Source organism: Orycteropus afer, unplaced genomic scaffold (genome assembly GCF_000298275.1).
Source record: "Orycteropus afer afer isolate SDZICR_OR568_19922 unplaced genomic scaffold, OryAfe1.0 scaffold00048, whole genome shotgun sequence".
In the NCBI taxonomy this organism is placed as follows: Eukaryota; Metazoa; Chordata; class Mammalia; order Tubulidentata; family Orycteropodidae; genus Orycteropus; species Orycteropus afer.
The window spans coordinates 14,727,050-14,740,405 of NW_006921635.1; the positions used below are offsets into that span (position 1 = coordinate 14,727,050).

Genomic DNA, 13,356 nt, shown 5'->3' on the forward strand with positions numbered 1-13,356 from the left:
ATGCCGCAGAGCTCCCCCAGCGCCGCCGCCACCGCCTCCGACATGGACAAGAACAGCGGCTCCAGCAGCTCCTCCGCCTCTTCGGGCAGCAGCAAAGGGCAACAGCCGCCACGCTCCGCCTCGGCGGGCTCGGCCGGCGAGTCTAAACCCAAGAGCGGTAAGGGCGGTCCGCAGGGCAGCGGACGAGGGGCGACTGCCCATTAGCTGGGGCGGGGGCCTCACTCCACTTCCTAGTGTAGTTTCTACTTCTCGCCGCCTCCGTGGTTCCCAGTATTCGCAGTAGACACTTAATGGGTGCTATATTGCGAACTTGACGTGAATCACCGCGTTAATACTCAAAACAGCCCGGTGAAATAGTTGCTATTCTTATCCCCCCATTTTGCAGACGAGAAACTGAGGTTCAGAAAGGGTCAGGCGACCCAACAGTATGTGCCTAACAGCAGGAGATCCGGTTTGTCTAACTCATCAGTGCATGCTCCTATAACCACTTTGTATTCTGCCCTTTCGTGTTGGATTAGCACTGGATAGTGTTCAAGTTTAAACAGGGGAGGGTGGGGCCCAAGGCCTGTCAAACTCAAAGCTGGTATTTAATAACCTGGCCCCAGATCCGTCCCTCTGTCCTGCAGCAAATCCCTAGGTGCCTTTGTTCAGTCTGGCCTGGTGATTAAGAGCAAGACTCTGAATTTTCCTCCACAATTTGCTAGACGTTGAGTGAGTCTCTGAGTTAACTTACCTGTAGAGGTGGAGCTAATAATGAGAATTAGATGAATTAACTGGAAAAATAAAACAACTAAAGGCTCCAAACAGTACCAGACACATACTATGCACCAAATACATATTATACCAGTTTCTTTGTGTTAGGCTTTAATACCGTCCTTTAACAGGGAAAGTTTTGTCATTTTTGTAGTCATGCCTCTCATTGTTAAATTAGGACCATAATGACGATTTAAAACAAAACAAAACAAAACAAAACCCACTGCCATCAAGTTAATTCCATCTACCTTTTGGTTGGCAGCTGGTTGCCTTACCACAGCACCACCAGAGCTCCTTCAATTATGATGCAAAAAACTAAACTCAGTGCCATTGAGTTGATTCCGGCTCATAGTGACCCCCAGTGGGTTTCTGAGGCTGTAAATCTCGGAAGTAGATTGCCCCATCTTCCTTCCGTGGAGCAGCTGGTGGGTTTAAACCGCTGATCTTCTGGTTAGCAGCCAGATGCTTTAACCACAGTGCCACCAGAGCTCCTTTAGTGATGATAGTAGCTGTTGTTCATTGAGGGCTTTCCATGCGCCAGGCTTTTACTTCTGTGAGTTACCTTTATTGTCACTACCCTAGTCCAGCAAAGTGAAATTACTCCCGTTTAAAGATGAAGGAATAATCTCAGAGGCCATGAGGTAACCACTTGGCAGTCTGGAGTCAAATATTGTCTATCTTCAAAGCCCATGCACTAATCTCTGCTACTTTGCATACTGCAGTTACGTTAATGGTAATAGGAAGATGTTTTTTTAATGGGGATGGGTGTGTGTGCCTTCAACATTGAGAGTCACCGTATACAGAAGCTCAATTATTTAAACAATTGTAAGTTTAAAAATTGTAGGGCTGACTTGAGTTCAGAGTTCATCTACTGGGTCCAGCAAACTTGTTTACCTAATATGCCACAGACTTCTAGACATTGTTGTGGAACTTAGATGGAGACCAGTTGTGTCAATAGTAAATTAGGTGCTTTGACTGTCTTCATAGGGATTAGTGTGGACTCTCAGGGCACATCACATAGTAGTATATAGATTAATTCTGGGCTTTTGCACATAATGTAGCTTTATCATGGATCCCTCTAGAGGTAGCCAGTCCTCTTGGCCAGTGTTGGAACTGGATTAGAGTGATGTGAATATTTCCTGGTGTAGTTGATAAATAACATCGCTATTATACACTTCCCAGATGTAAAGTTAAGAATTTTGGTCTCCAGCCATAGGAATTCTCAATGACTTTTTTGGGGAGCTCTGGTGGTGTAGCACCTAAGGCATTTGACTGCTAACCAGAAGGTAGGCAGTTTAAACCCCGCAGCCACTCCATGGAGGGAAGACCGGGCAATCTACTTCCATAAAGATTTACTGCCTCAAAAACCCAAAGGGGGTCGCTATGAGTCGGAATCGATTTGATGGCAGTGGTTGTGGTTTTGTTTAAGCCACTAGTGTATATTAGTGAATCAGCTGCAATAGATAGCTTACGTTTATCTCTTAGTGAGACAGTAAGTGAAAACTATGATGACCCAAACAAAACAAACACAAAAACTGAGATACTTAAGGGATTTCACCCATAGGTCCCTGACTTTCAGTGTGTTGATTAAGGTGGAATGAACTCTGCCCAAGAGGATGATGTAGAGATCTGTTGTAGTTTGACCAAAGCAAATATTTGTCAGTGGTCACCTTTCAAACAGAGTTGTATAGAATAAGTATTAATTTGTGTGTTCATTCTAACTAAAGTGAATTTTTTTTTTCTTTTTTTTTAACAGTTACTATAACCTGAACTTAAAACACTTTTTCTCTTAATTGAAAGCTTCTCAGGAAATGAAAACTCATGAAAAGGACCTAGAATTATAAATATGTTTTGAGTTGCTTTATGAACAGGAACTTGGCTGGGTTTTATGACCTAGACCAGTGTACCCTCTGGAACAGTTGTTTTTGTTTAATGTGTTTGCCCATATTTGCCTTGCCAGGCTACCTTTTTTGATGATTACTCTGAAGGTGTATATGTATCATAAAAAGGAAGCGTGAGCTCGAAGCTAAATGCATAGTTTGTCACCAGTCATAATCTACTGCTGGCATTTAGGAACAAATTAAAAGGCAGAATATTAGGGATTATAAAATAGGTAAGAAACACTGCACATTGGTTAATTTTTGAGGTTGAACTGAGGGGTACAGACGTGTTTTTAAAAACGTGACAACTAAGACCAGTGCTGCTCCAACAGATCATTCAGGATCTTTGTATGGTGGCTTCTACACGGCTCTCTCACAAAGGCTAAGACTCAGGTTCAGAATAATTCCATAAAAAGGGTTCTTCAGTATTTCAAAATTTGGCTTACCACTTGATGTATCTGATTCTGCTGTAAATCTTGAGATGCTCAGGGTAAAGTGAAAACTTGTAACTTGTCTTTGTTTTGTCTAGGAGAGCAAGAGTATTTTAGTTACTAAGTATTTGTGTGAATGATACAAACAGTAGCTTTTCCTTTCTTCCTTTCCCACCTCACTGAGGGAAGAAAAAAAAAGACAAAACCTTTGGTCTCTCTTCTCTAAGCTGGCTGTGTTATAAGTGGCCATTGGGTTCCAAGCTACATGATTAATATACTTGCGTCTTTGTTCCTGTGCCTGGTTTAAGTTTGTCCTTCATTTGTACTCAGGAAGTAGGTAAACTTGGCTCTAGGATTTTCTTGATCTTTCTGGCATACCTTGGCTGATTGCCTCAAACATTGGCATACATTCCTGTTCTTGGGTATATTCCTACAGCAGCATTCCAGTCGGGTTAAGATGCACTTCTAAGAACTTTCAACAGTGAATATGCCATGAAGATAGCCCAGAAGAGAGAGATGGGTTAGAGGGTAGCCAGTTCATGGGCAAACAGTGGAACCTGGCTTAGAACCAGGCTCTTGCCCCATCCCTCTGGGCGGGGGATGGCACTACCATGGAGGTTACAGGAAGGTCAGGTATTATGAAGCAGTTATTTTGAGGTTGGTGGTAGGAAGCACTGTCCTAACACTCTTCTGGTTATTCCGGTACCAGAAGCCAGGTTACTTACTGGTAATCTGTCTTGAAAAATGCCTCTGAGCTGTAAATGGACCTGGAGTTTTTTTTTATTATTTTATTATTGTTGTGACTTGGGTGAAAGCTTACAGAGCAAATTCATTTTCCATACAGCAGTTCATACACATTCTGTTTCATGACTGACTGCAATTCCCATAATGTAATAGCTCTCTTCCCACTTCTTCCCTGTGGTTACCTTTTCCCTGTGTCCTTCTTTCCAGTGCATTCCTGCCCTTTGAGCTATCTCCCCGTGCAAACACTACCCTTCTGATCTGCTGTGTCTGCTTGTTCTAAGGAGTGTACCCACCTGATATAAATGTTCACCTTATATGCTGTTTGGCTGGAAGCTGTGGGAGTGAGTTTAATTCCAGGCCTGAAGGAGGGCTAGGGACCATAGTTACAGTGATTTCACCAGTCTCTATGGAGTTGGAGGTTTTTTTAATGGCTTTGAAAATGGAGATGACTTGTCTTCAATGAAGACCACTTAGAGTGGTTATAAGATTGTCAGGGCCTGTTGGCTAGAGTCTTTGATTTATATGACTTTGTTGAAAGTCCAGTGGTGCTCTTGACAGAACAATTTGGATTTATTAGTAATAGCAACTATGTGCTGTGATGTGGTAGGCTTTCTTTTTTAACTTTTATTGTGGTGAAAACATACACATCAAGACATTGACCAACATAACTTCCAATTTACAGCTCAGGGACATTGATGACATTTTTCATGTAGTTCCACCATCATTGCTAACCTTTTCCCAGATATTCCATCACCATTAGCATAAACTCAATGCCTCGCAAACAAAAGCTGTGGTAGGCATTTTACAGAAGCTTTCTCTTAGTCCTCATGACCCTGTGGAGAGAGAGGGTAGAATTTTAGCCTTCCCTTCAGATAAGAAAACCCAGGCTTAGAGGGGTTAGAGTGGTTTGTCTGAGTAAATTCATACTAAATCCTGGGTGATACTAACAAATAACACTTTGTAAAAAGTCACTTAGCAAGCAGGTTGCCAGATGCATCTTTCCTGATACCACCTCTCTCTCCCTTTCGTTCAAAATTACCTCATTTCATCTGAATTCAGTTTGTTAGTTGAGTGTCTACTAAGGTCATATGTTGCCCTTGGGGAGGTGCTGTCAACCACTTTGGACAATTGGTAAGCAACTTGCTTGTGATTACAGCATGAATCAGCAGCAGAAACTTCCTGGCTGTATTCTGATCTCTAGGCTGTGCCACCTGTCAGAACTAGAGCTAGAAATGTTGGTGATGCCAAATGATTTAACTGTGAAAAATTGGTGGTCCCTACCTTGGTAATAGGAGCTCTGGTAGCATAGTGGCTAAGACATTTGCCTGCTAACCAGACAGCTGGCGGTTCAAACCCACCAGCCACTCCTCGGAAGGAAGGTTGGGCAATCCTACTTCCGTAGTGATACTGCCTTGGAAACCCAAGGAGGGGTCGCTATGAGTCGGGGCTGACTCGACGGCACATAACAACAGCAGCAACCTTGGTAATAGGAGGGAAGAGACTGAGGTATTATATTATCTTCTGTTACTTGGTAGAGCCCTTTCCATTAGGGTAGCATGGAACAACTGAGATGCTGGATCATGTTTTTTAAGTCTGCTATTTGTTGACTCTGGGCTCTTGAGTTCTGGATTTGAGCCACTTAACTAATGATCTTGTCCATCAGGGAATGTGTCTTGACAGTAGTTCTTGGCAGTAGCTCTCAGGCCTGGCTGTGCACCAGAGTCTCGTGAGGATCTTTTTTAAAAATAGGGATGTGTGGTCCCTTCCCTACCGGTTCTTTCTGATTCTCTAATTCTGGCTTGGGCTCTTGGGCCCTGGGCACTCATAGCCCTAAAAGTCTCTGCATGTGATTCTGGTGTGCAGCCAGGCTTAAGAACCATTACTCTGGAATTAAAACTTTGAGCAATTTGTGTCTCCTAGGAACTTGACTTTTTTGTCGTCTGCCAAACTCTAAAGCGAGTCATCTCACTGATCGTATTGTGGTCTCCTATCAAAGAAAGGAGGACAGATTCTACCCTTACGTTATTTCCATGTATATCTTAGCAAGATGTCTACAAAATATGTCAAAAATAGTATTCTGGGTTTTATCTCTGGGTCCCAGGCCTTACTGTACCTTCAATTTTGAGCTGCCAGTTGCCTGCGTCTAGAGATAAGGGCCAGTCGCTCACTGTTTGTGTATGACTTTACACCCTAAAGTAAGGAGAAGACAAGATGGAGTAGTTGATTTTGGCAACTAAAATCATGAATCCATATTGTGGTTAGTTGTTGTAATCTGTTTTAGAAATGAGCAGTTCATTGTTCATCAGAGAGCAATTCTGTAAGTATGTTGAAATGTTTCCTTTCCAGTGTGGTAATGAGTGGAAGACATGAAAACAGCCCTCTGGCTGAGTGCTAGCTTACTTTCTTAAGCCCTTGCACTGTAGAATCTGGTATTACCTAAATCCATGAAAACCATCGGGGGTGCCATTCTTGCTTAGTCATGTTTGTGTCCTCTGTATGAAAGCAACAGTCTGGGTCCATTTTAGGATTATCTAAAACGGTCTTGGGAAGTGAGGTTTTGTGAGTATGTGTTCCTTATTCATGACCATCCTTTTCCAAAGACTTCATTTATTCTCACCAAGGCATATGAATAGGGTTAATAAAAGCAAAGCAGGAAGATGTGGCTGATGTTATTGTGAAAATACATGTAACAGAACATGGCATCTTAATAATTTCTACATGTTGAAATCTTAATTATACACAAATTCCATGGGTTGGGAACTAGGCAAAATGTGTATGAGAACTAAAACTTCACTTTGTAATTGTTAGCGCTGATGCTGACACCATGTTTGACACTACCTGTTGCTGAATAGTACACAGAAGTGTAGTTTCTGAGTTCAGATTAAACCCCAATGACTGTTCCAAATTGGTGGCAGTGAACCTAGCCTGGCTGAACTTCTGTGAACATCTGTTTGTTTATACTGCCTCCATCTCACCTATTAGTTGGACTCCCAGCTCATAACTTGGTTGAGTTTGGAGAGGGTGGCATCCCTCTCATTCATCCTGTGAGGTTGACAGACTATGAGTGTGAAATGTTGCTTTTAAAATGTGGACTCTGTTTTTTAAGCTCTCATTTCCTGTTTTGTAAACTTTGTTGCACCTTGGATTTAGTCTGCTGTAAAGCAAGCAGGTCATCTTACTTGTCAAGAAAGTTTCTTTTAACCAAAGATTGTTAGTGGTTACCAGTGGTAGGAGGGAGGGATAAAGGGGAAGCTTTTGTTTGTGAGGCTTTTAGTTTATGCTGATGGTGGTGGGATGTTTTAGAAAAGGATAGCAGTAATGGTGGCATAACATGAAAAATGTCATCAGTGTCCCTGAGAGCTGTAAATGGGGAAGTATTTATGTTGCTTGATGACTTCCTGTGTACGTTTTCACCACAATAAAGTAAATTAAAAAGGAAAAAAGTTTATTTTAAATACTTACAGTTTTAAAAATTACTCAAATAATACATGTACAGAGCAATGATTCTATATATTTTAGTCAGAATCTTAGGGATGAGGCCTGAGCATAGGAATCCCTTAAGAGTTCATCTGGGTGATACCAGTGAACTGGCAGGATGGAGGAATGCTGTAACAGGGTGGAAGTGAGCAGCTCCATTTCTCAAAGGTAATTGTCATTAACAGTTCGTATTCTCTCCAGACATGTGTCTATTAGTATTTGTATATACTTAACATAAACAGGATTAAGTTGTGTTGGGGGGAAAAACTTAGTTTTTGAAGTTCATGCTGTGATCCCCTTGACTTTGTAAGCCACCACCACCATGCCATTAAAGTTTGAGGGTAAGCTTAATGGATTTCTTTGTTACAAATCTCCCAATTTCCCTTCTCCCCATGTTTTTGCTTTTAAAGCCATTAAGTTAGTATGCAAATTTGGTCAGATTTCCATATTGTGGTTGAACAACATGGAGTGAGTGAAGGGGTAAGAAAGTATTTTTTCACTAAAGGCTGATTTGAGGACCTCTTTAGTTATTTAGGGGAGCTCTGGCGGCATAGTGCCTAAAGCATTTGACTGCTAACCAGAAGGCTGGCGGTTCAAACCCACCAGTCACTCCTCGGAAGGAAGGTTGGGCAATCTACTTCCATAGAACCCAAGGGAGGGGTTGCTGTGAGTCGGATGTGATTCCATAGTTCGTTCGTTCATTCATTAGTTATTTAGAAGGAGCTCTGGTGGCACTGTGGTTAAGGCATTGAGCTGCTAACCAAAAGGTAGGCAGTTCCAACTCACCAGCTGCTTCATGGGAGGAAGATGAGGCAGTCTGCTTCTATAAAGATTTACAGCCTTGGAAACCTGACAGAGGTTGCTATGATTCAGAATCGACTTGATGGCAGTGGGCTTGATTAGTTACTTAGTTGTGTATGATTTTAAGTAACTGTCAACTTTACTATTTTGTGCTGGTATAACTTGGTGGATGTTAAATACATCTGGTCAGAGTTCAGTTGGGACAAAAATCCACATAATTCACCTCCTCAGTAGAAAAAATTGGGCAAAGAGCACAAACAGGTACTTCACACAAAATGCACGTGGTTAACAGATTGAAAGAGTATTGCTAGTTATCAGAAATTCAATTTTAAAACAAACTATTTTGACCTGTTTAACTCAATGTTATCAAGAGGGTGAACTGGACATTTTGTCTTTTCAAATATAAACAAATTGGTAGGGCAGCTCTAGAACATAACTTGGTAGCATGTAAAAGACTTTAATGACCATACTTTATTTGCTAATTCAACTTGGAGAATAGAACATAACAAAATAATTGTACATACCAAACCCAAAACCAAACCCACTACCATCTAGTTGATTCCAACTCATAGTGACTTTGTGGGACAGAGTAGAACTGCCTGATAAAGGATATCCAAGGATGTAAATCTGTACGGAAGCAGATTGCCTCATCTTTCTCCTGCGGGAGGTCTGGGTTTTTGAACTGGCGACCTTTTGGTTAGCAGCCAAATGCATTAACCACTGCGCCACCAGAGCTCCAATCATACATACCAAAACCAAAAACCAAACTCAACTGCCGTGGAGTCGGATCCGACTCATAGTGACCTTTCCTTGGATTTCCGAGGTGGTATCATTATGGAAGTAGATTGCCCAACCTTCCTTCCGAAGAGTGGCTGGTGGGTTTGAACTGCCAAACTTCTGGTTAGCAGTCAAATGCCTTCAGTACTACACTACCAGAGCTCCCAACATACATGTTGTTGTTGTTGTTGTTAATGTGCCGTCGAGTTGGCCCCGACTCATAGTGACCCCTCCTTGGGTTTCTGAGGCAGTATCACTACGGAAGTAGGATTGCCCAACCTTCTTTCCGAGGAGTGGCTGGTGGGTTTGAACCGCCAGCCTTCTGGTTAGCAGTCAAGTGCTTTAGCCACTATGCTACCAGAGCTCCTCCCAACATACATACAGGCCCCCAAATACTGTATATTGAACTAGCAGAAAACTAGAAGCCATCTAAATATGCAGTAATGGGGAACTGGTTATATATTATGGTGTAAGCATGTGGTACTTAGGAGCTCTGGTAGCGTAGTGCTTAAGGCACTTGACTGCTAACCAGAAGGCTGGTGGTTCAAAACCCACCAGCCACTCCTTGGAAGGAAGATGGGGCAATCTACTTCCGTAGTGATACTACCTTGGAAACCCAAGGAGTGGATGCTATGAGTCGAGTCTGACTCGACGGCACATAACAACAACAACAAGCATGTGGTGGAATAACAGTGTAGCCTTTAATGTTCCGAAGACTTAGGATGTGTGAAAATGCTCGTGGAGTAATAAGTAGATGGCAGCATCTCTTGTGTGCTTTTAATTATGTATAAAATGTGTGGTAAGTTTATAAAATGGAGATTAAAAAGAAGTTAAACACTTTAACTGGTTGGTATTCTATGAGTACTGTTGGTATTCTGTGAGTACTTTTGTTGTTATGTGCTGTCGAGACTCATAGTGACCCCTCCTTGGGTTTCCCAGGTGGTATCACTATGGAAGTAGATTGCCCAACCTTCCTTCCGAGGAGTGGCTGGTGGGTTTGAACCGCCAGCCTTCTGGTTAGCAGTCAAATGCCTTAGGCACTATGCTACCAGAGCTCCCACTGTGAGTACTAGCAACTTTAAATTTATTCTTCCAAATTTAAAAATTGAGCCTATGTTATAATCAGAGGGAAAAAAGCAATAAACATTTTAAAAAAAGGATATAGGATATAACAACACATGCCAATCTAATGTGCTTATAATGCTCAACTTCTTTTCTCAATTTAATAGCTTCTCTGGCCTCTATAACATACATAAATACTGTTTTTCTCTTATGCCTCTTGACTGTATCTGGTAAGGTACAAGCCCTTGCAGTATAGAATCTGGCTATGGTGTAGTAATTTAAAGAGGAATAGTGGTTTCTGTCCTGCTTCTTGATAAAATATTTTTTCCCCAGTGTAGAATGGGTGTTCTCTTTCTTGTCACTTTGTCTGAATGGACTTTTACAAGAGCAGTGGTTAAGCTCTGTGAAAAAGAGATATCTATTGGTTGGACATTATATACTGTATTTGTGCAGAGTGGTGGACCCCTTAGGCTTCGTCATTTAAAACAACAAAAAACCCTGATTATGTGATATCTTGCCCAAAACATTAATGTTATGGCAGATTTCTTAGATGAAGTGAAAGGGCCTGTCCACCCCTGTTTAAACATGATTTTGCTGGGAGGTGGAGAAAAATTGGCCAAGTATGTGGATCATTTCTTAATTCTTGTTTTGTTTCTTGCTTTCAGATGGAAAGAACTCAAATGGATCCAAGCGTTACAATCGTAAACGTGAAACTTCCTACCCCAAAAATGAAAATTTTAGCAACCAGTCCCGTCGCTCCAATTCACAGAAAAGCAAAACTTTTAATAAGATGCCTCCTCAAAGGGGTGGCGGCAGCAGCAAACTCTTTAGCTCTTCTTTTAATGGTGGAAGACGAGATGAGGTATGTATGGCATTTGAGAAAATTCTTTCTAGAACCAAAGAATGAGATCTGATCCTCCCCAGCTTACCAGTACTTGGGAAGGGAGCAAGAGGTGGAAGAATAGTGAACCAAAGCCTTCTTTAATAGTTGAGGAGTAACTAGTTTTAGAACTTGGCCTTTCTTTGTTTTTTCCCTGGCAGGTTGTAAAAATTTTCTTAAAAGAAGACGACAGCATATAATCATGGATTGTGAGAGATTACTACAAATTTGGGGAACCTTACTTTGTAGTCCTTTTATTGTCACTCTTCAATTACAAGTGCCTTTTGAAATATTTAGATAATAAAATGACAAAAAATGAATGATATTTGCTCCATAGTTTCTAACAAAACGTGAACTGCTCAGAGTCCCGGCTGTTCTTTAGTCCCAGCTGTTTTAGTCCTAGGAGTTTCTTAAATGTGCATCTGTTTAAGTTCCTGAAGACTGATGTGAAAAGATATTCATAGCAGCATTGTTTATAGTTATAAAATGTAGGAAATCATCTAAATACTTGCTGGTAAGGCCTGGTTAAATAAAATTATCCTATTGTTTGAATGTACTGTCCTTTGTGGCCATTATAGAATAACACACATTTATATGGAATTCATCATTCCCCTAAAATTTATTCCTTGCCTACTATACACCAAACATCACTTGGGAATTTGGGATACGGCATTGAATAGAATACTGTCTTTGTTTCTTAAGGAGCTTACATTCTAGTTCGGGGAGACACACTGTTATGTAAGTCAGATTGTGCTTATTGAATAAAGAAAAGCAGATCGAGAGATAAAGGGAAGAGTGACAAGGAGTCCAGTTTTGTTGTTGTTAGGTGCTACCAAGTTGGTTCTGACAGCAACCCTGTGTGCAACAGAATGAAACACTGCCCAGTCCTGCACTGTTCTCACAGTTGCTGGCATCCCTGAGCCCATAGTAGCAGCTCCTGTGTCAGTCCATCTGGTTGAGGGGCTTGCCCTTTTTCGCTGACTCTCTACTTTGCCAAGTATGATGTCCTTCTCTAGGGACTGATCCCTTCTGACAACATGACCAAAGTACAGGAGACAAAGTCTGGCCATCCTTGCTTCTAAGGAGCATTCCGGCTGCACTTCTTCCAAGACGGATCTGTTGATTCTTTTGGCAGTCTGTGGTATTTTCAGTATTCACCAACACCACAATTCAAAGGCATCAATTCTTTGGTCTTCCATGTTCAGTGTCCAGCTTTCACATGCATATGAGGCGAATGAAAATACCATGGCTTGCATCAGGTACACTTTAGTCTTAAAAGTGACCTCTCTGCTCTTCAGCACTTAATAGAAATATTTTGCAGCAGATTGTCCCAATGCGGTATGACACCTGATATCTTGACTGCTGCTTCCATGGGTGTTGATTGTGAATCCAAGTAAAATGAAATCCTTGACAATGTCAGTATTTTCTCCATTTATTGTGATGTTGCTTATTGGTCCAGTTGTGAAGATTTTTGCTCTGCCCAATTTTAGAAAGTGGTGAAGAGAGAGGGTAAACTTTGAATAGAGATCTCAGTGAAGTGAGGAACACGCTGTCGGGATTTTAGGAAGAGTCTCTTAACCAGAAGGAATAGCAAGTGCAAGGGGTCAAAGATGGGATGTTTTTGATATGTTTGAGGTAAAGCAAGTAGGCTCCCATGGCTGGAGGAGAAATAGGAAACGGGGCCCAGCAAGCGGAAAGAGATTGAGATCATGTGGGGCCTTGGATGGCTTTGGCTTAGCAGAGAGACTGGAAGCCACTAGAGAGGTTTATGAGAGAAATAGGGAATCTGACTTGGATTTTTACAGCACCCTTCTGGCTACTAAGGGGAGAGTGCAAGCAGGGAGACTAGTTAAGAGACTGTTAAAATATTCACGGTGAGAATGATGGAAGTTTTGAAACTGGGTGGGAATAGTGGAAACTGAGACATGGTCAGATTTGGGGTATTTTTTAAAGGAGAAGCCAATAGGATATTTTTTGATACCTGAGCAGATAAATGGATAAGTAACGTTTTTGTCATGAGCCCAATTCAGGAAACATTTGCTGAAATGGGGAATATTTCAAGAGGGAATCTCTAGCAGGATTTTTGGGAGGAAGGAGTGGGGGTTGAGATAAAGAACTTAATTTTGGAGATGTTACCCTGGAGATGCTATTATGTATCCAAGTAGAGATAATTGCTTATGAGTTGCAGACCCAGTCTGGAGAGCTGTCAGATGCAGTTAGTGTTTAAAGCTGTGGAACTAAGGAGTGAGTACAGCGAAAAGGGAATAGGGTCAAGGACTGAATCCAGAGTCAGGATGAAGAGCCAGCAGACAGCACAGGAGTAGTCAGTGTGGGAGGAAGCGAACAGAGAGAGTGTGGTCCTGAAAGCCAAGGGTAGGGAGTGATCAGCTTTGTCAAGTGCTGCTGACAGGCTCGGATTAGGACTGAAAATTGACCATTGCAGTTGAAAATGTGGAGGTAGGTCTTTGGCCTTGAGGTGTTTTGGTGGAGTGGTAGGGACAGAAACCTTGTGGGTATAGATTCAGAGAGAATGGGGGGGTGGGGACAAACA

At 41.8% G+C, this 13,356-nt stretch overlaps 1 protein-coding gene across 1 annotated transcript in view; it reads left to right on the top strand.

Annotated features, from left to right (window-relative positions):
* The window catches only part of RNF10 (ring finger protein 10), a 33,626-nt gene continuing 20,270 nt past the window's right edge, over window positions 1-13,356 (top strand). The window contains exons 1-2 of the mRNA XM_042780616.1: window positions 1-157; window positions 10,591-10,787. Of these exons, the coding sequence (XP_042636550.1) occupies window positions 1-157; window positions 10,591-10,787 (354 nt within the window). The remainder of the gene's footprint in view (window positions 158-10,590; window positions 10,788-13,356) is intronic.